We start from the raw sequence: 27,972 nt of genomic DNA, 5'->3' as shown, positions 1-27,972 counted from the left end.
CTTTTATAACAGGTTAGGTCTGTGTCTTCGCATCGCATAAACGTCGCCAATCGCTGACTACAGGGACTACTCCGGTTTCCAGAAAAGAAAACAATATGTAAAATATCGCCCAGACAAAGTCTTTAGTTTTGCCATGAAAGCTGGTGTGGTATGGTCAGGGAGTGTGCTGGTAAAAGCTGTTTGGATTACGTTTCATTATAAGAGTCTGAGGCATGCGTTGGGAAAAATCTCACCGCGGACACTCGAGTGTGATCACCTTACAATGAAAAGGTCTTCCTCGTTGATAACCCGGGGTAGCCAGGTTTAGGTAGAGAAAATAGGAAACTGGCGGTATACGACAAGGCGTACGTACTTTCATAATTTATAACTGCTTTATGTAGTGCTTGGCATTACGTGCTTTCAGAAATATATCTATGCACTGAGGCAGTATTTGAACATACCTGTATGGTGAAATAGCATTGTAAGGCTGTTTGAACAGCAATACGGAATGAACTATAATAGCATGAGAGTTTTTCTTACCTTGTTAGTTCCGGTGCACCCATGATGTGGCCCTCAATACACGATTTCACAAACAGTGTACCAAGTGATATGTAGTGGTGTTATACTATAGACATGGATGCGTCGTGCCTCAGATTTGGAGGCCCAGTCATAAAGGCTCAGGTACATTCTCAGGTACGCAAACGCTGCCCATAGCTGCAACTGGGTCACCTGTTCAACTAGGCGTTACTAACCCAGTCCAAACATGGAATGAGTACGTCATCCACTCCGCAGACAACAACACAAGGCAAAATGGATCAGACGTTCGATACTGAGGGGGAGATCCCTATGTTGCACATGAACGCCAAGAACAGCTGCGACGACACCCCGACCGAAGCCGAAAATGAAAGAAGCAGCTGGTCCAACCAGATGGACTTTTTTCTGTCTTTGGCTGGGTATAGTGTTGGTGTGGGGAATTTGTGGAGATTCCCCTACTTCTGTAACAGAAATGGCGGAGGTAAGAACACACATTGATATATCTGAGGACAGAATGTAGTTCTTTATGTTGAGTCTTGACTCACGAACTCGTAGAACTTCATCCCGGATGACCATAGATGACAAAGTATGGAGAGCTAGTTGAATATTTCAGTACTGTTACATGGCATTATTCTTACAGCAATTGTCTCTAAAGCAACTATCTTTTAATCGTGAGAGGAAGTGTCTGTTTATCTAAATCTCCAACGTTGTTCTGAATATACACGGTGACATAATCAGTTTCTAGTTGCAGTAGTGACACTTTCACAAATGGCAGAAATACATATCCAGATGCTATGTCGAAAATGCACAACACCATAGAAGTAAGTCTACCTGTTAATGGGCCACGGGTTAAGGGTTGATTGATTGTGTTCATTCAATCAGTTATTCATTCAATTATCCTTTCCTTCATTGTTCAGTGCACATGTCCTCGAGTGTGGTGGCTTAAAATTGACCTTTTTAGCAGCAGGTGATCTAAACCTCAGTTTCCTTTTGTAGAGCTGTGAATAGTCATGTTTCCATGTTTATACATTTCAAGTGGATCAGGGATAGTCTTTGTTGTCTTTCACCCTAATGTATTCTGTTGTCTGTTATTAATGCACTGTATGTTTTAGCAATAATGTATTCTGCTGTCTGTTATTAATGCACTGTATGTTTTAGCAATAATGTATTCTGCTGTCTGTTATTAATGCACTGTATGTTTTAGCAATGATGTATTCTGTTGTCTGTTATTAATGTACTGTATGTTTTAGCAATGATGTACTCTGTTGTCTGTTATTAATGTACTGTATGTTTTAGCAATGATATTAATGAAATTTTAAAATCCGCTATGGTCGGTCAATATATTAAGCATATACAATTCAGACTGTGAACGATCATTAAATTCTCAAAACGATTCCCTACTTTCAAATCTGACCCATAAAACATACAGCTGAGATCAGTTTACAGGTTTCATCATGACCATGGGTATAAAGTCACATCGTTTCATAATTCATATTTTGTTATGGACATAATGTTGAAACGTTAATGTTTTGATAATCGGTCATAACAAACAAGGCTTCAAGGATGCATGTTCCTGTCTCTGAGTAATTGTAAGACAGGTTGTATTTGTAAGTAATAGTGACAGTTCTATGACCTTAAAAATTGTTAGAGTGTAATTGAGGTGTGTGAAAAATGACATTTCGCCCAACTGTTGAGAGTGTTTCTAGTTATTACTTCAAAAACATCTTTCACATACACCTTTAATTATTATGAGGGGAGTATACTATCAGGTGAAATGTGTTTGCAAGTAATAGTGATAGTTTTATAACCTAAAACAAAATGTATTTGAGGTGTGTGAAAATTATGACATATCGCCGATCTGATCTGATTCGCTATTGATGCTTGAGGGTTATAGTTCCATAACTTCTTTCTTTCTTGTGGATCTTATTATTTGACAAAAGTGGAAAGGTGTTTTAGAACGCTTTCTGACAGTTTTACACTTTATTTTTGAGGACAGTGTGACAATGTCGGGTAACATTTTGTTAATGTCCTTTCCATTCCCCACATGCAATAAGATATCTGAATTCATCATTAATGTAAGCAAAATGTCTCAAAGTAGATTTTTTAAAAAGGACAGCTGATGTTAACACGTTTCCTTGCGATACTTTTGCGTTCTTTAACATGTTTGGGGGGGGGGAAGACCGCGGTGTAACATTTATTCTTTCATTCATTCACATGTGTACTTCTTTCTTTTATTCTTTTTCTTTATTTCTTTCATTGATTCACACAATTTGTGCTCTTAATTATTACTATAATTCATTCATTCATTCATTGTAAAATTCCGACTGATACAATAAACTGGCTGAAGTTCTGTTAAACACAACTAAAGTTGCGCTAGGAACGAGCCAAGTCACTGTGTGCGTTGGAGAATGACGAGGCACACGTACAAATGGTAAAGAAAGCAAGCGAGTGACCTGTATATCCCTGTTGTAGAGTATCCCTGCTTTTACAAAGGGAAACTTTGGAGATGTGTCCGGGGGCACAGTAGGAAGTGTTTCCTTTCGGGTGACTCTCCATTGACACCAATACGAAACCTGGCGATCCCATTTATCACACTTTAATTACCAACATCGTTTGAGCTAGTGAAGCTACCAGACCAAGACCTGTCTAACTGGTTTGAGTAACTTTCTTCTGCCTCGTGCTGATACATTTTTTATAGCACCACCCACACAGCATTCACATAGTTCTGTCATCTTGTATGAAACCCGAAACCCGGGCTGGATAACTATATTCGCATTTCAGGGCGAGGTTAGATGTCCCTTTGTCCCGGATCTCCGGCTTACTATGAAAAATATTGGACACGGGTTCTTGAACAAAATATCCCGTCAGAAGAACATTCTACGACATAACTATGTCTGATACATATTTATAGTTCTCTGATTGCATATTTCATCTCGTGGATAAAGGTTTTATGGGCACATCACAGCATATACTCCTTGGATTTCTGTTCATGCATTCCTTCAGTTCATCAGGGAGAGTGATAGTAGGCTTCAAGTAGTGACTGATTTGCAGGAACACTGCTTCTTATCCACTGTACACGTCAATGATCATTTTTCGAGATTTCAATGCCAGATGTGGACATATACAAGATTACATGGAAAGTGACAGTTCAAACTATACATCATCACTTTAGGATATGAACTACGTCGACAATATATTCATATATCGAGAAACAGCAACGATTACGTGAATTCATATGCAAATTGATCATACTGAACTATGTAAAACATTGTGTTTAACATGATAAATGGGAGAAACATCAGTGACCCCTGGGTGATCTTACGTGTTATTCATGGGAGGGAACTAATTTCATCGATCTGTGTCCTTGCATTTCGAATATGTTAAAATTCGATCTTGATTGTTTCAACACACAGTGAATCCGATCATTTACAATACAATTTTCTATGAAAAACCAGATTTAAATTATGGAAATGGTGAAAATTCGAAATGATGAAATGTTGATAGTTATATATGGATGGAGGAATCAATTGACATGTTTCTTGGTGTAGTTCATGAGTATATGGAAGATTATGACATTGTACTATGCACAAGAGATGTTAACACGAATATCAACGCTGCTTCAAATACGTTATGCTAAATGGGAACGTCGTCAGACGCTATATGTGGAATAAAAAGAACCTATCGATCCAAACAATTTGTAACCAGGACGTGGTATGACGAACAGTGTCGAATGATGAAACAAAATAAACACTAAGCTTTAGGTAAATTGCCGATTACTGGTTCGGATACTGATTTGGCAGAATCATTGCCAGACGTGTAAGAATAGACGTGTAAGGAGTAATGAATACGCACATATTAAATAAACGGTTACAAAGGCGTTCAGAAGTGTCTGAGAAGATTCCAGTTTTTGAGAAGATTGTATGAGAAGATTCAAGGATCACAGGCTGTTTCAGTAAAGTGGATAATATGTTCTGTCTCCAGGATTGAGCACAGAAATACCTTTCGATAAGTGCGATTCTACTGTCTATTTGTAAACTTTGTAAACAAGGCATTGACTGTGTGAACAGAAAGGTGTTATGGTTAATGATACTAAAGAAAGTTATTCACGGACAATTCTTGCATATTTTATAGGATTCTTACAAAAGTATCCCAAGGTAAAATCGGTAATTAAGACGACTAATTCATCTAGTACTGACTATTTGGACACTGTGAGTGGAGTGAGACAAGGCTGCTATCTTTTTCTCGTTATACATTGTGGAACTGGAACACATGATACAAGACTCGGAACTGAGAGGGATATTTGTTCCACAAGACTTTTCAGAAATTCTTTAATTATTCTTTGCCGATTATTTATGTATATTTGATGATATAGTAACAGGAATGCAACTGAAGATTGAAATATCAAAGACGTTTTGTCTCAAATGGGGCCTGGAAGTAAACTTAGAAAAAAACAGAGATGATAATTTTCAGAAATGGAGGCATCATTAAAGAAACAGAAAAACGGAAACATGGCGAAGTCGATATAAAGATCTCTACTTATTATAATCATCTAGGTCTGATGTTTTAATCGAAATTATCATGGAGCAAGGCTTTAGATGTACTAAGACCCAAGGAAAGCAAAGCAATGTTCAGCGTGAAAACACTCCAGGGACAACTGAAAAACATAACAACAAATATCGCTTGTAAGATATTCGACGTTCAGATCATACTGATAAGTTTTGTATGGATCAGAAATATGGGTGTGTGAAAGAAGATATATCATCAGAAATTTCCATTCACGTTTCTGTAAATTCATTCTTTCATCCGGAAATCACGTCTCTAACGCTGCGGCTCTTGGCGACTGTGGCATTACACGTCGTCTATCACACAAAATGTCTTAAATACTGGTGTAAGATACTGTCGTCAAGCAGACAACAGATTTGTACCATGATGTTTAACCTGGACTTAATAGAACATAGAACACTCATATAAGAGAGCGTCTTTTCCAGGATGGTTTAGGATTCGTTAGGATTCGTTACAAGATGTCGGCGATATTCCAAACTTCATAAATACTACATCTAAACAAAGGATTAAAGGTTGTTATCAACAAGAATTGACACAGACATTATCAACATCAAGAACTGACATATTACATAGACTTCTAATTAATTCTAAATACAGAGGTTTATCCATCAACTATCAAGATTAAGGAATTAAGAAGGTTATTGTTTACAGAATCAATTAATTAACCCGGGAAGATAAGTAGACTTGCTTTGTAAGGAAAGGACTTATCAAGTGTGTAAATTACATGCCGATGACCTGGGTTCGATTCCACGCATGAGCAAAATGCGTGGAGAGTTTTTCTAATGTCCCCATCTGTGATATTGCTGAAATACTGCTAAAAGCGACGTAAACCACACTCACTCACTCACGCACTAGCAGATATTATATGGTGAACCTAATTTTGTGGAGGTTCATATGGTGTAGGAGTACCATGCAGGCTATTAATTCTCCCTATTCTCCGTTGTGTTATGATCAATGCTGTAATGATATCTTGAGCCATCAACCTATGTATTCGATGCTAAAATGGAGCGAGTTTAGTGTGTTTGTGTATGGAACAGATTACTAAAACCTCACACAAAATTTGTCTTCAATAGGAGCATTCCTGATCCCATATCTGGTCTGCCTAGTCCTGGTAGGCCTGCCACTGTTCTTCTTGGAGATAGCCATTGGTCAGTTTTCTGGACGCGGGGCATTACATGTGTGGAGCATTTGCCCACTGTTCAAAGGTAAGTTGATGAATCTATTGGATATTTGTCATTACATGCATATATTGACTTGTTTACAATTTGCTTATGCCATAATTGATATCTTATAATAGACTCTGAAGGTATAAATCTCTTATACGTGTACAGGGAAATGAGTTTGTTCTGGAAAGATCTTATATGAAAGTATCCGAATATATCTGATAATAGGTAATGACATATGGTCTTATATTTATAGTTTATGGAACTACAATATACACCCCCACGAGTTAGTATCTTCAAAACACGACAATTGTGATATTATTGTACGACATATAGTCACCATTACGTGTATGGACTTGATACTTTACATCTACATGTTTTCTTTGTCTACGTCACAGGCCACCGTTGCTCGGTGGAACTTTAACTATCTCGAGTACAGAATCAATCGGTGGTAAACTGATATTTTACCTTCTGCAGTAGGCATGAAATCGATGGTATTGGTGATGTTACAATTTCAAGTACGTATGGAATCAATGGTAACGGTGATGTTACAATTTCAACTACGTATGGAATCAATAGTAAAATGATATTTCACCTTCTCAAGTACGCAGGAAAACATTTGTAAAATCATATCTGTAAAATCATCTCCATTGCGCAAGTGATCAATGATAAAGTGACGTGATACCATTTCCAGGGTTGGGCTATGTGATGAGCATCGCCTCCTTCATATGTTCGTTCTACTTCAACCTGATCATAGCCTGGGTCCTGTACTACCTGGCAATGTCCTTCTACCCTGTCCTGCCCTGGACTACCTGCTCTAACTGGTGGAACACACCCGCATGTACCACCTGGGACTCAGAAGCTGTCTCCGTCAACACGACGACGGCCAATACCAGCGTTGTATACAACGTCAGCCAGGTTGATGCTCTGACGACGTACTGGACCATCAGCACACACCCTAGCAGCAGCAGCAGCAGCAGCAGCTCCAATGTTTCAAGTTCAGCAGCAGAGGAGTTCTGGATGTAAGTTCTGAAACCATTAGAATTGTAATGCCAGAGCAATAGAGCAATCCGTGAATTCTGCTGCCACAACACGTTTTCCTTCGCTTTTGTAAAAGCTTACTAATTTGTTAACATAACATTTTTTCAAAGCAGACTGCATATCAAGTGTCTGGTTGTCGGAACAAACTGAGAAAATGTATTGAAACTGAAATCCGAGACTGTCTTCCTAAATTACTGTATGTGTTTACAAGAGTAGCTGAGATAGAAATACGTAACATAACCCGAACCACAAAGGAAACCCACGTTTCGAAAAAGTGAAATCTCTTTAAAGTAAGCGTTTATGTGTTTTATGTTTCACTTGCAACATACGACGGATGCTGTTTTGTCCTCTCACAACAGACTGCAAGGCTCTGAACTTTCTACATGTACAACGTGCACGTGATAATACCCTTTGTTTTCCAGCTGCGGTCATCCTGAATCATATCAGTATATTGTTTCAGGTACAACACATTGCGTGTTTCTGCAGGACTGCACGACATGGGCGGAATACAGTGGCATATGGCTCTCGCATTGTTTGCTGCATGGCTCCTTATATTTCTCTGTTTGATAAGAGGTGTCAAATCTGTCGGAAAGGTTAGACTAAGGTTCACACGAATGGGTTGAAGCAGAAAGTTCAAATGTTGAGATTTCGACTGGGACGTAAATATATAGTCTGGTTCATAATTATTGAGAATTTTTCTTCTTACTTTGAGCTATCCTAACACCTCGACTGATTCACTGATACTTAAAACTAAGTAATGGTATAAGGGAGGTAACTCATCTTGGCCTACTGAGTATAGTACAATTAGAGTTACCTCCCCTGAATTTGTAGCAGACGTCATTTTCCTCAGCACTGTCAACAATGTCTGCTGAAGATAAAAGAAGGTTGATTTTTGAGTTGTGTAATCAAGGAATTGATGATGTAAATACATTGGCAGAGAGAACAGGAACTCCTCTTTCTACTGTGTATAGGATTAGGAAGAATTTTAAAGAGGGAAAGGATTTTGGGCACCAGAAAGGAGCAGGGAGACCCAGAAAATTGGACTTCTCAGATCGCGTCCGGCTGGGAATTTTAGCGTCTAAAAAGCAAAGGGCAAGCATCTCCAACATCAGGTATGAAATGATAGAAAGGGGATCAACAGTTGTATCAAAATCTACAGTTAGAAGAAATTTGATTGATCTTGGATGGGAGAAAAAGACTGGAATTCCTTCTCTTCTCATGAAACAAGAACATAAAGACAGGCGTGTTGAGTGGTGTTTGGCACATGAAAACTTTGACTGGGAAAATGTGATTTTTACTGATGAAAGCTCAATATAGGTATATCCCAATAATGTGAAAATATGGACACAGTCTGCGTCAGCACCGTTGTATCGACGACCTAAATACAGCCCAAAGTTTCATGTATGGGGAGGGATATCCTTATTAGGAACGACCCCGCTGTGTGTGTTTGAGGGAAATCTGACAAGTCAACGCTACACTAACATATTAGATAATTTTCTCCTTCCAAGTGCACATGTGTTTTATGGAAATGACTGGATTTTGCAGCAAGATAATGATCCTAAACACACCGCAAAACATGCCAAGCAGTGGTTTCAGGAGAAAAATGTGACTGCATTACCATTTCCTGCATATAGTCCTGACTTAAATCCCATTGAGAACATTTTGGGGGATGATGAAGGAATGTGTGAATCAAAAGGGGTTGACAAAAATTGGAGACATGAAGAGAGAAGTGGTCCGATACTGGGACAGCATAACTCACGAGACACTAACCTCTCTGATAGGAAGTACGCCTACCCGTCTTAGACTGTGCCGTGAAGCTCAAGGAGACTTGACAAAATATTAAATTGTTACCTACACAACATGAAAAGGTCAGTTCACTTTCACAATACATTCAATTTTATCTGATTTGTTCTCGTTTAATAATATGAAATGCTTTAGCTATTCTCAATAATTATGAACCATACTGTATGTGGCGTTAACTACTGATGGGCGGGGCGGCGGTGTAGCCTAGCGGAAACGTTTTCGCGTCTCGCGTGAAGCCCATTTCCGGTGTCCCCTGCCGTTACAGTGCTGATATAATAATTATTGCTAAAAGTGGCGTAAACCCATACTTACTCACTCTCTCACTTACTTTCCATAGCTATGTTATAGGTCCCTGTGACAAACAACGTACACTTGGTCCGGTCTAGTAAGGTCATTTATGTCGTTCGCCCAATTTGGAACTAGAACTGGTTCTTGTATATACCCTTGTCACCAGTAATTTGGTACCGGAAGTTAGCTAGGCCCTGTCTCACATATCGCAAAGGGAGCCGGGATCCGGAAGTAGGTCCTCGCGAGACTTTATGAATGTCAGTGAGCACCTGCATGTGACAATTTGCGTCAATCCGTTGTCGCGTCACACAATCATGTCTGTGTGCACAGGGCCGTTGTAAAGAGAGACATTTAACCTGACTGCATTAACCTTTCAATGCAGTTATTACTCATATATTTGGCATTAGTCATTTACACCTTTATCGACACTCGATTTCTCAGGAATCACTTCAGATACAAGTGTTTAACCTATGGCAATATACTCATTCATCCTGCCATTCCATCCGCAATACCAGTGGACAGTACCAGTACCAAATAATTTGTTCTTTTCACATGACTCTTATGTTCCCACTTGAACCTAGTACAGTTTACACTTGAACCTAGTACAGTTTACACTTGAACCTAGTACAGTTTACACTTGAACCTAGTACAGTTTACACTTGAACCTAGTACAGTTTACACTTGAATCTGAAGACGAATGTGACTCATCATATCCAGTGACATAGCTTGAATCTTACCTTGCATTCTCGAAGCTGACGGGCAGTGCATCGGTTTATATAAACATAATAGGTTCGCAACGATTCCGAGAGCTGTTTCTCAATGGTCACTCTGCGTGACTTTTTCCCAGGTGGTGTATGTGACTGCAATCCTACCTTATTTACTCCTCACACTGATCCTCATCCGGGCAGTCACGCTTCCGGGAGCTGTGCAAGGGATCATCTACTACATTAAGCCAGACTTCAGCCGACTTACTGACGTCCAGGTGTGCTTCTTCTTCTTCTTCTTCATCACCATCATCATCATCACCACCATCATCATCATCGTCATCGTCGTCGTCGTCCTCATCACACGCCAAAGCCCCTGGATCCATTCCCCACATGTGTACAATTCATGAAGCCCACTTCTAGTGTTCCCCGAAGTGATATTTCTAGGGACATTGCCAAATGCGGAGTAAATATGAAACGTCTATTCCCCAGGTGTGGTTGGAGGCGATGCTGCAGATGTTCTACTCTCTCGGCGTCACCTGGGGCGGACTCCACACCATGGCGAGCTACAACAAGTTCTCCAACAACTGCTACAGGTCTGTTACGAACATGTAACATTTGCTGTCACATAAATACATCTACATCTGTATTAACCACGCCCATTTCAAACGTTTAATATCTGCTCGTAAAGGCATCTCGTATTTCTTTTACACCTATATCGGTAACAGACAATGTCACGTAATGCATGTACAACTCAGGGTCGGGTTATAGCGACTTACGTTCGAGAGAAACATCTCTTCAAAGCGGGTCTGCCAGTGCGGTCTGTCGACAGAAGACAATATTCACTACTTCTTCACCTGTCTGTTGTATAATGTGTGACGGTTCTCAGTGTACTTTTATCAACATGGATACGACATAAATTCAGTATTACATGGTAATTGAAACTAATCTAAAAAAAATTGATCTCTTCGGCTCACTATTTCATCCAGTTTTCAAGGATTTAAGGATTTAATGTCATTATTTATAAAGTTCAACAATTATATAGCATGTGCCAGCATTGTGTTGTACCAACAAATTCTACTACTTCACTGACAATTGATCGCTTGTAAATAACTTCCGTAACCATGTACATTTTCGGGAGAGGCATTGATATACGCCCATCGGGGTCGTCTGCCAATCCCTGTTTTTTCTCTTGAAACATAAACCTGCATGTAGGGTTGAGACAAAATGTTATGGATGTGAACTTATTCTTTATTGTTTACACAGCGTTTCTGGACTATTCCTTTCACCTTCTTCTGGTGAATACTGACTGACAGTTATACAGGATATATATACAAGTCACGTACATGAAGCCAGACTGATGATTGCAAGCATGGATATACAAAATAAATAACAGAGTATAAGATGGAAGAAAATTAAACATACAGAACTCCATATGGTGTTGTTACATCGGACTAAGTGGTTAAACGAAAGAAGCCAATTTGGTAAGTGGCTGACCTTTGCCACAACAAACGCAACACGAAAACTGTCGCAACAGAATCCACCATGTTGAATTTAATTTGTCATGTTTTCCAGTCGTTTGTGGGATGCTTTTTATCATTATAACACCCGCTACTGTTTGGTAGGTAATCGTAAGACTTTGAGAGTTTACCTTTACGCCGCACACGTATAGCTGTTGAAAACAATAGACCAGACTATAGACTGCATTTGGGTCGCTCAGTCAGGTATGACGACGGATCGTCGTTTCGGCTGAGGTATCCAATAAACGTTGTTTGAAGATGTTCATAAATTGTTCCTCATTACAAACTTCTAGGTGTTATACTGTTGGGTGTTGTACTGTTGGGTGTTATACTGTTGGGTGTTATAACATGTGTTCGGGGGCAATGTTATTAAACGTGGCCAATACTTTACACTTTCGCATTTATAAACACTCCATAGAGAGTTTCTCCCACATTCTCCATGTGCTACACAGTTTGAAGATTTATAACCTTGTCCTAATTCGTATTTGTAGAATTTTCTTTGCACAAGATGAATATCATCACACTGATCGAAGATCCATGTTTCCGTTCCATGTGTAAGAATAGGCACATTTTTCAGGTCAAATATATAGAGATCTTCATTGACGGGTGTATTCAGCCGTCTAACAAGAGCTTTAAGTTGAAACAGCGCTTTACTGGCTTGGCTCGTTCATGTTCTACATGCTTTAGTCCAGATACGCTCATACGTGGCCATACGTCCGAGGTACTTATAAACATTAAAAACTCTTAAAGGTTTCCCTTCAAAATGCCACTTGGATTTAGAGAGATGTCCACACATTTTGAAAACCATAAAATTGCCTTTCTATTCCTCACCTTGAGGAGTAATCAGATAGTGCATCCAGTCTTCGTTGTAACACAGAGCCAGAAACAAGCATGAGATCGTCAGCAAATAACAGTGCACTTATATTCAACATTTCCTTTGATGCATAAATTCGATCTTCAAACTTTTCATTTTCCTGTTTGTGTAATTCAATAAAGATCGTGAAAATCGCCTGGACACAACGAACACCCCTCTCGAACACCCCTCTCGAACACCCCATTCTACAAATACTGTTGCTTTTGTGTCATTGTACATACTCTTTAAAAAATTAAAGAATTTTCCATGAGTTCCATTTTGCAGTAGTTCATACAGAAGAAAGTTCCTGTTAACCAGGTCGAACGCTTCGCTGAAGTTAATGAAAGCACAGTATATAGAGGTTCCCTTTCTTCTTGGTGATATAAGAGGCATTCTAACATGAAAGTTGTGGAGTGATGTTTCCTGACTCCTCCTTAGCTTTCTCCTACACGGTTGTTGAGTTCCATGACAAATTCTAGACGTTTGTTCAGAATATAAGTAAAGATTTTGCGAATAACGTTTATTATTTAATTTCCTCGAAAATTATTTGCATCTTTGGTGCTTCCTTTCTAGATTGTTATGAAGAGTTGGGTAATCCAATGCCCCCTTGCTTAAATACTTTCCAAACAATACATTTGTATCATATATACATTGTAACTGACTTACATAATGAGGTCAATGCTTCATGGTTTTGTTGTTGCTAAATAACGTGAAAAGAAAACAAATTCTGTACTTATATGTACAATGAATTTATTATCTTCAGTGTAAAATATTTATACATGGTACATGTGGCGCTATCACAATGTCTACAGTGTGGCTAGCTATTTAATGCTGACAGTGACAATTCAAGTTGACACCAACTTCTAATTGGTAAAATTTAAATTGATCTCACCAAATTAATTTATCCTTTTTCTCAGCTCATTGATCCAATGCTTGACAGAAAATGACTCCTCACATGCCCTTACATCTAACTCCCAATCAGCAAGGGCTGAGGCCAAAGAAATTACCAGTTACCGGATGTTAGTTGTCAGTTGGCCATTGACAGGTGGATTGTCCAGGTTGATAGTGTCATTGAGACCTGAAAATGATGTCGGAATTCGGAATGTACAGATGTCGGATAATTCAATATTTAAATGATGTAGAAGAAAGCTGTCGGATAATTCAGACGTCGGACGTCCACTGTAAGTCGCCTTGAAACAACAGTGCTCATTTGTGCACTAATGTTACCTCAGTGAAGTCCTTATTTTACGTTTCCTCTTTCCCTACCATTGAGGCTGTTGTTAGGCCAAACTTAGTTTGACAGATATTTCATTAATTACATAAATTGTAGACATAAATGAAGAAAAAACTGTTGTTATCTGTTTTCGACAATATTCGTTACGTTTGTCTGAATCGATCTCTAGGGATACTGTTATCATCACGTTCCTCAGCGAGGGCACCAGTTTCTACGCAGGCTTCGCCATATTCTCCGTTCTTGGATTCATGGCAGAGAACAAGGGGGTGCACGAGTCAGAAGTCGTCAAAGCAGGTCAGAGTATTAACCATAGCACACCATGAACTGCACCTTCAAGGCAAGAACACGAAAGAAAGAGATTCGGTATCATCTTTTTTATTCTATTGAACAGATGTATGTTCCTCATGGCAGTTTGCGAGTGTATATGTTTCTTCAGGTCCTGGCCTTGGCTTCGTGACCTACCCAGACGCCCTTGCACAGCTTCCGTTGCCACAGTTGTGGGCGGTCATCTTCTTCATCATGCTTGTCACAGTTGGGGTCGACTCCGAGGTAATCTGAATTCACGTACTCTGTCTTGTCCTAGTCTGTCCTCAAATAACCGCATAATTGCTCTTCCACACAGCCCTTTCTGCAGTGCAAATGCAGATGTACTCGAACTCTCCTTTTCAAATTATATGACACTGTTTTGTTTCTATCAAAATAATATATACTGGGCAAAATAAGAAACGTTTTGCTAATCTGTTTTTCAGAGTAGAATGTTTTAATAAAAATGCCTGAAATCAGTATAAATGTCATTTGCTAACTGTGAATACATCCCGTACACTAATTAATTGCACACGAACGCAACATTTGGGGAACTGTCGCCAAAATACAACACCTTGATTTAAAACTTAGGGAAATCGCTGTAAGCATGTTGCACGTGCAAATATACGGGTACTAAAACTTCATACCGATGGGTATAAAACTGTGACAGTCCCATTGCGAATTACACTAAGCTGCTCCGTATTTGTGACCCTCAAGATGCCAAGACTGAACGAAGACTGTAGAAACAAAGCCAGTGGGCGTCTAGAGGCTGGAGAAAGTCATTCATCAGTAGCCAGGAACTTCAACGTGAGGCAGTGTACTACCTCCCGTCTGTAGCACTGCTGCAGACTCCACCACTCTACATGTGATCACTGAGAAACGGTATTCCTGAAGTTGATAGATACGGCGATGAAAGAGATCTGGTGCACGTACATATGTACGCTACTGTGATGAAATCCCCCAGAGTCACCTTATTTCTGCCACTGACGCCAGAAGAGAGATTTTCCACCAAGACAACGCCAGAGCGCATACTGCACGTGTCACCACGTACTATGTTGCCAGGAACAATGTGAAGGTGCTGCCATGGCCATCCAGATCGTCGGATCTCAACCATATTGAACATTTTGGGGATGTGTTAGACAGACGTGGGCGATGCCGACTGCCTCAACTACAGACGCTCCAACAGCTGAGACATGCATTGCAGGATGAGAGGAGAAGGATTCTCCAATGCCATATTCGACAACTCATTCACTTCATGCCCAGGCGGTGCAGAGCAGTGATCGATGTTCGTGGCTGTATCACCAGGTACTGACTTTGTCACAATGCCGTCACAGACACAGATATCCCCAAGAGCAGTACATGACTGTATGTGCTGGGGGAAACATGCGCTTAACCATGTGCAAATTTAATCAGTTCAACAATTAGTAAAAACACCCGTAAGAAGCAGCCGATTTCGTTTGCTCTCGTAAGTGTGTATTTTTTTATGTAACCATGTCCTGTCCGTTTATTTCGACAGCGTTAGTGCGCTGTTCCTTGCCTCGCACATATTGCGGGAATGTCTGTGTTTTGAACGTGAATGCCAGTAGACTTACCCAACCTAGCGGCGACTTCGTCCTCTCTTAGGACACTTGGTTGACATGTGTCTTGAGTCCTCCGCGGTGCCGAATATTGCCATTTGTTCCATGTGTTGTGTGTTTGTATTTTCAGTTCGCCACTTTTGAAACTGCAGTGACAGCACTCATAGACACATTTCCACACCATCTTAATAAAAGACGAAGCTTGGTGACCGGAATAGCATGTATCTTCTGTTTCATCGTTGGCCTCGTTCTAGCTACAAAGGTATTGAGCTGTATTGCTACAACTCTTCAAATATTTCAGCTTTTCCTTCTAAGAAATCCTTCATAAGAGAATAGTATGTAGGATGGTAACTTTGATATTGCCATGACTGTATGTATACAAGACTATAGTGAACGCACGAGATGCCGTAAACAATGTCACTTACATGTAGTGCTGTCACCTTAGCTTCCAGAAACCTATCACCGTGGATTCGGCGTCCCCATATTTGGTTAGCCCACAATTATTCCTGTTTGTGTAACATACTGACCAGTACAAGAAACGCAAGTTAGGAAAAAATAAATCTCAGAAAAGTAAGCGTCCACTCTTATGTCTTCTGTTTTAAACGCTTTGACAAAAGAGTTGTGTTTCTTTTACTGTTCAGTATAAAAAAGAATATTGCACACGGATACTTGTATATAACGACTGATGGCAATCATACATTTTCCAATTAAAACTTTTTGACGGTACACTCTTCCTTGATATTCTTTTCGATGTTTACTTGTATACTTTGTGCGGGCGAGGGTGTAGGGAGGAGTTTAGGGGGCGGGGAGTATGCGAGTTGGAATGTTACTTTTGTTGTTATTTTGTTTCTTGTTAAGATGATACAATTAACTCAACTCATTTGTTTGCTGTATATGTATTTTAAAGGGTGGTATCTACGTGTTCGTGTTGATCGACTGGTATGTAGCAACCTTCAGTCTGCTTGTTGTGGCAATCATGGAGTGCGCCATCCTCGGCTGGATATACGGTATGACAGTCGGACATATCAAATACACTCACGGACACACTTCAGTATATATACACTCATGTTTTAAGTCGCAGAAAAGTGAATCTGACAGGAAAAGTTTAGTCGATGTCAACTCGTTGTATTTTATACGGGTGTCATATTCCTTCCTCTCACAATTCTAGACTTTTTTCGGCCGAGTCTCATGTGACAGACATGTGTGTTGTAAATACAGAAAATAGGGATTGGTTGGTGAGTTGTTCATTGTACACAGAGGGGATAAAGTAACCTTCATCTCTATTAATCAGGGGTAGATCGTTTGATGTGGATGGCTTCGGTTAATTTTCGTTTGGTGAAGTTCGGTTGGCTGGCTGCCAGTATTTTCTAGTCTGTCTAGCTGATTTGATGAGTGGGTTGTTCTGTGCATGTTCATAGAGTTCTAGTCCGATTTGTATGTATACGTGTGGTGTTGACTGGTCTTGCATTTTTGCCGATGTGTTTTTGTCCACAGATGCAGTCAGCTTATGGATTATGGATTATACCTACCTATTCCTTCACTCACCTACCCTCATATTTTACTTTTATGGTAATATCAGGTGCGGACAGGTTCAGTAGAGACATTGAGATAATGCTTGGACGGAGACCCCCTGTGTACATGAAAATATTCTGGTGTTTTATATCTCCATTTCTCATGACTGTAAGTTGATGGATTTATTTCCTATTCATTTTACGGTCATTTTAATGTTTGTGTTGAGGGTCACATGCAACGTAAAGCACAACTTTGCAGATTCTGATGCCTTTTGGTGTGCACTTTCCGAAACATCTCATCAAAAATGTCAATTCAATCTATAAAGTTGAAAAGACGCGATGAAAAAAAGCCCGCGAAATCGGAGTTCATACGATTCACTAATATCCCCCAGCGCAGAGGTTTCAACAACCATGCCGCGCTGCGCTCATAACGCATGCACAGGGAGTAGGTTCACGGAGCTTGAAGCAATATGCCTGCATACTATGGGTCGTGATCAGTAGTCTAATCTTGGTTATGTACATAAACAAGTAAATAATTTACTCGTTACAAAAACATGCTGATTGTGATAAGCAGACTTTGACAGAAAGAAAACACAATGTCTGGTTTATTGACACTGATATGTTTGCCTGCCTGCCTGCCTGATGACAATATGCAATGCAAAACTTCAATTGATGACCATTTGCAATTTGAAATTAACGCTTATCGGACTTATAAACCATAGACAAAGAGCCGGATAAGCGTATCGGCAAATGAACCAGTGGCCAATGAGAAGGCCACGTTAAACTTGACTGTACACTCAGCGGCACTGACTGGGTTCGGTATCGCGGCTGCTTCGTTTCGAGGGAGGAAAACCGTAGTACAAAATATTGCACTTTTGATTATACGCTTATAATTCTGTTTCATTGTTTTTCGACAACCATCAATGCACCTTATATATCATGAACACATGATAATTGTGTTTTACTTATATGTTTGATTTTTTGGTTGCATGTGCCCTTTAATTATTAATAGGAGACCCATCCAATCTCATACCATATCATTCATTTATATCTCATCACACCGCATTCCGTTCCATGCCATTCAATCCCATCATTCAACCACCCGTCCCATTTTTATGGTATCTTGAATATTTGTATTGATTATCAATAAAACACCCATCCTATCCCTTCCCATACCACACCATACCACACCGTACCATCATCCAGCCGTCCATCCCATCCAATCGTTTTTCTTCTATTCATATTCACCAATCCATCAGGGCGTCGTTATTCGACTAAAGTGGTGACCGTTTAACGCCTCCGCCACTGCATGACTGGTAAAAGACTAGCGGTGGTCTATATCTCTATTTGTGAAAAGTACTGCATTAATTAAGATATGAAGGATAGATTGTGTACTGTGGACATTGAGCTGCTATTTCTTTGAGGCTGTTGTTTTACCAAGGGAGTAGGTCAGGCGTTTGTAACAGTTGTCTATGTACACCCAAAAGCTACCTTGAAATCATATCAGCTGATTCAATGAATATTTCAGTGAATGTCTTTAGACAAGCGTTATCTAACTATTTTCAGTACCTCACATGCATATCTCGCAAGAATAAAACAGTTGATCAGCTGAGAACATAAAGGAGACGTTCCACTCTGACGTAAAACCACCTTTAAGCCAATGTGACAATAACGCTATTCACCTTGTCCTTACCTTTAGGTCAATGTGACAATAACGCTATTCACCTTGTCCTTACCTTTAGGTCAATGTGACAATAACGCTATTCACCTTGTCCCTACCTTTAGGCCAATGTGACAATAACGCTATTCACCTTGTCCCTACCTTTAGGTCAATGTGACAATAACCCTATTCACCTTGTCCCTACCTTTAGGTCAATGTGACAATAACGCTATTCACCTTGTTCCTACCTTTAGGTCAATGTGACAATAACGCTATTCACCTTGTCCCTACCTTTAGGTCAATGTGACAATAACGCTATTCACCTTGTTCCTGTACACAGACAGAAACCTAAGTAACAGAAAGTGAAAGTGTAGTTAGAAGAATAATATTTACATTATCAAAGTTTTATTTTAATTTGAATATTTCTCTTGTGTTTTAATATTGTCAGTGTAATATTTTATGCCCGTTAGATGCCATACAGATCTCTTGTGAATGCAAACCAATCTCATTTATCCTCCGTGGATAATAAATCGTGTCTATCAATCAGTCATAAAAGACTTTTCAATCATTTAGCTCTGAAATATTTGACAAAGTAGAATTTATTTGAACTTACCCAATGCCCAAAACTAAGTAAACGTTATCAGTTGTGTTTCAGGTAACCCTTGTATTGACGGTCGTTCACTACGACGCTCCAACCTTTGGCGACTACGTGTACCCAGCATATGGCCTTGCTATTGGGTTCGTCATTGGCCTGGCTACAATAGTACCAGTACCAATTTGTATGGCACAAGAATTACTAAAGGCAAAGGGAACGTTTGTTGGGGTGAGGCATTAAATTGATTATTACACAGTAACTGCTGCTTGAGTTAAATTCAATGAAACTTTCAAAGTCTTTAAGCTCTACACACTTTTTTATAATCGCAGCGTATTTCTTGTCTTATTATGGCTAACTGTCAACACCATAGCCAATGGCCGAAGGGAGGGGATAAATCCAGCTAGGGTCCACGAAGGTAGCCAGAGTATTGTGAGTCCCCATGGCATAATATGCCATCTTCCACTTCTCCTTAACCGGCATAGCAAACAGCCCTTCAATTGTCATCCAACTAGAGTTCTTTAGGAATGCACACCGCTGTCACAAGCAACATTTGAAACTCATACAGGGTATAAATGCCAAATGTGTATACTATGGCTTGTAATAACTGTCCTATAACTAATATAACAGCAGTACCAATATGGCCGCACAAAGGCCGTCTCCTTGAATGTTGCTTCCAACTGATCAGCTTAACTGCTTAAATTCTGAATGGTAGGTGCACGAAAATAACACTCATTTTGGATGTGTATATATGTGTTCATAATCACTGCCAGTCATTTTGGTTCAGGTCACTCCTATTGCATATTCTTTTTTTTGGCAGCGACTGCGCACCTGCCTGAATCCTGACTCCACTTGGGGGCCAGTCTCTAGGAGGCACCGTGCTGAGTATTCCAAGACTGTTGAGGAATTGTCCTGGAGGAACTCCTTCAGGATATACAAATGGTAGGGGAAATACATACTGATGAGTATTCCAAACCTGTTGAGGGATCGTTCTGGAGGAACTCCTTCAGGATATACAAATGGTAGCGGAAATACATACTGATTAGTATTCCAAGATAGCTGAGGAACCGTCCTGGAGGAATCCCTTCAGGATATACAAATGGTAGGGGAAATACATACTGATTAGTATTCCAAGATAGCTGAGGAACCGTCCTGGAGGAATCCCTTCAGGATATACAAATGGTAGCGGAAATACATACTGATGAGTACTCCAAGGTTGAAGTTTATACAATTCCGTCACGTCTCCACACCGTGCATCAGTGCCAAATTACAACCAAGCGAAACGTGGTTTAAAACCGATCTAGAACCGCACCAATACATGAACCAAGTCAATTAGGTCTAATCGGGTCTAACGACGTCATTCGCTTATCATTTTGACAGCAATGGCGTCATTTTCAAAGGACATAACCCATTGTGTGTTCATTGTGGACATAGAACTCTGAGTTAATGTGGAAAGTATGAATCGCTATAATGCAAAAACTAAATCAGTTACATATGGTAATTGTACTGGTTTGGTTATAAACGTACTTGTCAAACACTTTTCTTGATAATAAAAGGCAAGTATAAAAGGATAATTTTCATGTGAACGTGTCCTTTATAAGTCATAATGAGACGTAACCCAGTAAATAGCGGGTAGGGGTTGTGTGACGTTGGAGAGGAGTATTCTGATTTCTTCACTTTCATCGTGTGAGTGGAGGGCAGAGAGCATATATATGCACGGGTAAGAATACCAAACGTAATACGATAACAAAGATGCAGACTAAAAAGTGGAAGCCAACAATTAACTGGCGTTGAAATTGTGAGTGGCACAGGACAAATGGAAACCAACACTGAACAGTAATTAGCGCTGAATGGAGTCCATCGCTCAACAGTTACATGGTGTTGATGATGAACAGTGGGCAGCTACAGGCCGGGATTACACTAAATGGACATAGAGTGCAGGGAAGTTAGCGGGTAATAGCCTCAGTAGAAATTGACAGACTGAGCCAGAACACAAAACGTGGTCAGAACATTCCTCAATCCTGCAAACACCTAATCAGTGAATGGTCATTTATATCCCTTATTCGGCTGCGTGTGAACACATGAAATCACACTTCATCTGCTGAACGATGTTTGTCTTCCGAATATTTGACACCGCGTAAGACGTGTATTGTCTTATATTATTACATTTATGTTTTCACCAGATATGTAATATTATTATAGATAGGGTCACTTTTATCAATTCACAGAGAAGATAGGTCACATAGCTAACGCCGTGATCTAGCACTTAGCATCGGCACAGAAGCGTTGCGTCGATTGCAATAAAGAAGTCTCTCCATAAAAAAATCACATCACCTGACGTGACGATATACATTTTGTCTTGCATATTAGCGTGTCATTGGACACGCAACACAGAACAGGTTTCTTTGTCAGTTACAGATTACCGCATATCGTTCCTTTATGCGGATATTGACGGATCCATTCCTCGAACAAGGTAGCAGCCTGAGATCGCTACTGTCACGTTAGTCGGTTTTAATTGTCATTTGTATATACTCTTCAAGGAAAGGTTGGGGATCTTTATTTTTTTTATTTACGATTAAAATTATTTAGGAGATTTATTGGAGTCAATCAATGTTGATATGTAGTCGCTTTTGGAAGATGATTGGTGGATGGCATGTAACTTGCATGTACACGATTTACATTTTAAAATAAACGACTAGAAACAAACACTAACAAATGTGTGATGCAAGATGAATGTCAAAATTCATGCACTAAATGATTTCTCCACCTTGAAACAACGTCAAAATCAAGAATGGGACCCCATGCACGTGTATGGGGCTACTACGATGTGTACCTACATATCATGCGTTGTGTTTAGGGGTGGTAATAAAGGGAAATGGTGATGCGTTCATAAGATGTCTGTCCTTGAAACGTTTGTTAACGTTAACGTTTACACATCCTATCCAATTTTTGAAGAGTATATTTTGTTTTTATCTATTTGTTGTAGCATCGTAACGTAATCAATCCGCGCCATCAGGTTAGATAGGACAGACAGCATACTGAAGGTCGCACTTAGGGCCTGTGTTGGAGAGATGATTCACGTAGGCAATATATGACATGTCTTAGTATTACAGTCACGATATAAACTCGCTAAAACGGACCGTATACATTTTAGGAAGCGTCGCAACAGTTTCAATAAAGAAGTTGTCTAACCATAAAAATGTCTTTCATGTTTACCATACCAGCTTCTAAGTACCATTAAAAGTAGTAATAACGTTTCGTGACTGGTCACGTGACTGTTTCAGATATTCTCCATTGATAGTACTGTAACACTGGTCATTCAGAATGACACACATGTAACTAATGGCATGATGTCCACCATTCTTTTGAAAGTAATTCGGTTAGACAACAATGAGCAATCATTCAACGTATTGGTGGTTAATCATATGAAGAAAATACCGGGGATAAATTCACATAACGGCATCTGGTCGTCCTCCGCCGTTTTTATTGCCCCATTGATTTGTTTGAAGACGTTCTGCCAGAGTGGACGGTTGCACAGTCCCCGTATTTGTGAGCAGGGGCTGATTGCTTGGCAGATAGGTAATTTTTGGATGAGTGCTTCTTTAATACAAGGGGACACTACTGAACGTGCAGAATAACGTTACCAGATGTTCTGGTCACTATCGATGGTTCTTGGCAGATAGGTAATTGTTGGATCAGTGCTTCTTTAATACAAGGGGACACTACTGAACGTGCAGAATAACGTTACCAGATGTTCTGGTCACTATCGATGGTTCTTGGCAGATAGGTAATTGTTGGATCAGTGCTTCTTTAATACAAGGGGACACTACTGAACGTGCAGAACAACGTTACCAGATGTTCTGGTCACTATCGATGGTTCTTGGCAGATAGGTAATTGTTGGATGAGTGCTTCTTTAATACAAGGGGACACTACTGAACGTGCAGAATAACGTTACCAGATGTTCTGGTCACTATCGATGGTTCTTGGCAGATAGGTAATTGTTGGATGAGTGCTTCTTTAATACAAGGGGACACTACTGAACGTGCAGAATAACGTTACCAGATGTTCTGGTCACTATCGATGGTTCTTGGCAGATAGGTAATTGTTGGATGAGTGCTTCTTTAATACAAGGGGACACTACTGAACGTGCAGAACAACGTTACCAGATGTTCTGGTCACTATCGATGGTTCTTGGCAGATAGGTAATTGTTGGATGAGTGCTTCTTTAATACAAGGGGACACTACTGAACGTGCAGAATAACGTTACCAGATGTTCTGGTCACTATCGATGGTTCTTGGCAGATAGGTAATTGTTGGATCAGTGCTTCTTTAATACAAGGGGACACTACTGAACGTGCGGAATAACGTTACCAGATGTTCTGGTCACTATCGATGGTTCTTGGCAGATAGGTAATTGTTGGATGAGTGCTTCTTTAATACAAGGGGACACTACTGAACGTGCAGAATAACGTTACCAGATGTTCTGGTCACTATCGATGGTTCTTGGCAGATAGGTAATTGTTGGATCAGTGCTTCTTTAATACAAGGGGACACTACTGAACGTGCAGAATAACGTTACCAGATGTTCTGGTCACTATCGATGGTTCTTGGCAGATAGGTAATTGTTGGATGAGTGCTTCTTTAATACAAGGGGACACTACTGAACGTGCAGAATAACGTTACCAGATGTTCTGGTCACTATCGATGGTTCTTGGCAGATAGGTAGTTGTTGGATGAGTGCTTCTTTAATACAAGGGGACACTACTGAATGTGCGGAATAACGTTACCAGATGTTCTGGTCACTATCGATGGTTCTTGGCAGATAGGTAATTGTTGGATCAGTGCTTCTTTAATACAAGGGGACACTACTGAACGTGCGGAATAACGTTACCAGATGTTCTGGTCACTATCGATGGTTCTTGGCAGATAGGTAATTGTTGGATGAGTGCTTCTTTAATACAAGGGGACACTACTGAACGTGCAGAATAACGTTACCAGATGTTCTGGTCACTATCGATGGTTCTTGGCAGATAGGTAATTGTTGGATGAGTGCTTCTTTAATACAAGGGGACACTACTGAACGTGCAGAATAACGTTACCAGATGTTCTGGTCACTATCGATGGTTCTTGGCAGATAGGTAATTGTTGGATGAGTGCTTCTTTAATACAAGGGGACACTACTGAACGTGCAGAATAACGTTACCAGATTTTCTGGTCACTATCGATGGTTCTTGGCAGATAGGTAATTGTTGGATCAGTGCTTCTTTAATACAAGGGGACACTACTGAACGTGCAGAATAACGTTACCAGATGTTCTGGTCACTATCGATGGTTCTTGGCAGATAGGTAATTGTTGGATCAGTGCTTCTTTAATACAAGGGGACACTACTGAACGTGCAGAACAACGTTACCAGATGTTCTGGTCACTATCGATGGTTCTTGGCAGATAGGTAATTGTTGGATCAGTGCTTCTTTAATACAAGGGGACACTACTGAACGTGCAGAATAACGTTACCAGATGTTCTGGTCACTATCGATGGTTCTTGGCAGATAGGTAATTGTTGGATGAGTGCTTCTTTAATACAAGGGGACACTACTGAACGTGCGGAATAACGTTACCAGATGTTCTGGTCACTATCGATGGTTCTTGGCAGATAGGTAATTGTTGGATCAGTGCTTCTTTAATACAAGGGGACACTACTGAACGTGCAGAATAACGTCACCAGATGTTCTGGTCACTATCGATGGTTCTTGGCAGATAGGTAATTGTTGGATGAGTGCTTCTTTAATACAAGGGGACACTACTGAACGTGCGGAATAACGTTACCAGATGTTCTGGTCACTATCGATGGTTCTTGGCAGATAGGTAATTGTTGGATGAGTGCTTCTTTAATACAAGGGGACACTACTGAACGTGCAGAATAACGTTACCAGATGTTCTGGTCACTATCGATGGTTCTTGGCAGATAGGTAGTTGTTGGATGAGTGCTTCTTTAATACAAGGGGACACTACTGAACGTGCAGAATAACGTTACCAGATGTTCTGGTCACTATCGATGGTTCTTGGCAGATAGGTAATTGTTGGATCAGTGCTTCTTTAATACAAGGGGACACTACTGAACGTGCAGAATAACGTTACCAGATGTTCTGGTCACTATCGATGGTTCTTGGCAGATAGGTAATTGTTGGATCAGTGCTTCTTTAATACAAGGGGACACTACTGAACGTGCAGAATAACGTTACCAGATGTTCTGGTCACTATCGATGGTTCTTGGCAGATAGGTAATTGTTGGATGAGTGCTTCTTTAATACAAGGGGACACTACTGAACGTGCAGAATAACGTTACCAGATGTTCTGGTCACTATCGATGGTTCTTGGCAGATAGGTAATTGTTGGATGAGTGCTTCTTTAATACAAGGGGACACTACTGAACGTGCAGAATAACGTTACCAGATGTTCTGGTCACTATCGATGGTTCTTGGCAGATAGGTAATTGTTGGATGAGTGCTTCTTTAATACAAGGGGACACTACTGAACGTGCAGAATAACGTTACCAGATGTTCTGGTCACTATCGATGGTTCTTGGCAGATAGGTAATTGTTGGATGAGTGCTTCTTTAATACAAGGGGACACTACTGAACGTGCAGAATAACGTTACCAGATGTTCTGGTCACTATCGATGGTTCTTGGCAGATAGGTAATTGTTGGATCAGTGCTTCTTTAATACAAGGGGACACTACTGAACGTGCAGAATAACGTTACCAGATGTTCTGGTCACTATCGATGGTTCTTGGCAGATAGGTAATTGTTGGATGAGTGCTTCTTTAATACAAGGGGACACTACTGAACGTGCAGAATAACGTTACCAGATGTTCTGGTCACTATCGATGGTTCTTGGCAGATAGGTAATTGTTGGATCAGTGCTTCTTTAATACAAGGGGACACTACTGAACGTGCAGAATAACGTTACCAGATGTTCTGGTCACTATCGATGGTTCTTGGCAGATAGGTAATTGTTGGATCAGTGCTTCTTTAATACAAGGGGACACTACTGAACGTGCGGAATAACGTTACCAGATGTTCTGGTCACTATCGATGGTTCTTGGCAGATAGGTAATTGTTGGATCAGTGCTTCTTTAATACAAGGGGACACTACTGAACGTGCGGAATAACGTTACCAGATGTTCTGGTCACTATCGATGGTTCTTGGCAGATAGGTAATTGTTGGATCAGTGCTTCTTTAATACAAGGGGACACTACTGAACGTGCGGAATAACGTTACCAGATATTCTGGTCACTATCGATGGTTCTTGGCAGATAGGTAATTGTTGGATCAGTGCTTCTTTAATACAGGGGGACACTACTGAACGTGCAGAATAACGTTACCAGATGTTCTGGTCACTATCGATGGTTCTGGGAGTTACTGAATCATGTAACAATTCAACAACGACCCAGTTGTCCCGCGCACGATAAAATCACTTTGTGCATTTAGGCAAATTGAAGAAAAAACCGTTGTTCTCGCCCTACACGTGACGAAGCCAAGTGTTATGGTTAATAATTTGCCGTGACAAAAGGTATAAGAAATCCCCTCAAAATATAAAATATAACACTGAGAGGTTTGACATGTTCTGTAATATGTATTCAGCATACAAGACAAAGATACAAAGGTACACAATAGAGGTTTCATGTACAATGCAACTGAATCATGTCTTAAGTAATGGGTCACAAATATAATATGAACTCAGCAAAGGGTTGATTTGGAATGTAACAAGACGACCGGTCAGGCGGCGGTTATGTAGGTCGAACGTTGACAAAGGCAGGCAGTTTAGTGTACTCCAGTTAACCTATGTGTGACCGTGTCGTCAGTCAACACAACCAGTCTTTATATACAAAGGCACTGATTCCTGAACATTCGAGCACAATACGACCATTGCCGTTAACGTAGAATTTTCTCGGCCAGACACTCTCAGTCACACATTCTCAAAGGGAGGTAACTCTCGGAAAAGAAAGTGACTGAAAGCTGAACTCATGACACTGTTTGTTACGGTTTGTCATTTGCCGTGACAAGAGGTGTTCGAAATCCCCTCAAAACCAGCAAAATATAACACTGACATGTCTAAAATATTTAATATTATGTATTGACCAAATAGCAAGATACAGTGATTCACAATAGAGGTTTCTTTTACTATGCCACTGAGACAAATCTAAAATAATGTGTCACAAATATAATATCAACTCACCAAAGTCTTGGTTTCGGTGAGAAACAGTTCTTCTAAATCTCCTACAGCAGGCGATCTTGAATGTAGGTCAGGCTTGACAAAGAGGCACACAGATGTAGACAGGCCGAATGATGACACAACTCCTGTATTACTTTGTAAATCCATGTGTGTGTGCCGTCTACACAACAGCAAGCCTTTATATACACAGCTATTGATTCTTTAGCATTCCAGCGAAGTATGGAACCTTCGCGATCGGCCTCGTGTTTACCAACAGTCAAAAACACACCAAAGGGAGACACCTCTAAAAGCACTACCTTAAAGGCGTGCCACTAAAATACTATTACCGATAATATTGGTTAGCAACCCATTTATGAAAACAAGTTTGACGAGATGATATTCAACGTCAATCATGTAAAAATAATCAAA

At 40.2% G+C, this 27,972-nt stretch overlaps 1 protein-coding gene across 1 annotated transcript; it reads left to right on the top strand.

Moving 5' to 3' along the window:
• Positions 1-789: 789 nt before the first annotated feature.
• LOC137257595 (sodium- and chloride-dependent glycine transporter 2-like) lies at positions 790-20,271 on the top strand. The gene is made up of 13 exons (XM_067794912.1): positions 790-994; positions 6,150-6,281; positions 6,934-7,261; positions 7,741-7,873; positions 10,219-10,353; positions 10,568-10,671; positions 13,852-13,976; positions 14,119-14,231; positions 15,693-15,824; positions 16,470-16,569; positions 17,142-17,242; positions 19,389-19,556; positions 20,146-20,271. Exons 1-13 carry the CDS (start codon positions 790-792, stop codon positions 20,269-20,271), a joined length of 1,902 nt encoding a protein of 633 aa, XP_067651013.1.
• The last annotated feature ends 7,701 nt before the right edge of the window (positions 20,272-27,972 follow it).

This window comes from Haliotis asinina, chromosome 12, assembly GCF_037392515.1.
Source record: "Haliotis asinina isolate JCU_RB_2024 chromosome 12, JCU_Hal_asi_v2, whole genome shotgun sequence".
Classification (NCBI taxonomy): Eukaryota; Metazoa; Mollusca; class Gastropoda; order Lepetellida; family Haliotidae; genus Haliotis; species Haliotis asinina.
Note: the sequence above shows the minus strand (reverse complement) of the source record. Positions and strands in the feature narration are given on the sequence as shown.

Bases quoted from the DNA above. Each gene is read 5' to 3' on its own strand.
- LOC137257595 (XM_067794912.1), top strand. From the start codon at position 790: ATGGATCAGACGTTCGATACTGAGGGGGAGATCCCTATGTTGCACATG. The intron at 995-6,149 runs GTAAGAACACAC...TGTCTTCAATAG, and splicing joins CTGTAACAGAAATGGCGGAG to GAGCATTCCTGATCCCATAT. The intron at 6,282-6,933 runs GTAAGTTGATGA...TACCATTTCCAG, and splicing joins CATTTGCCCACTGTTCAAAG to GGTTGGGCTATGTGATGAGC.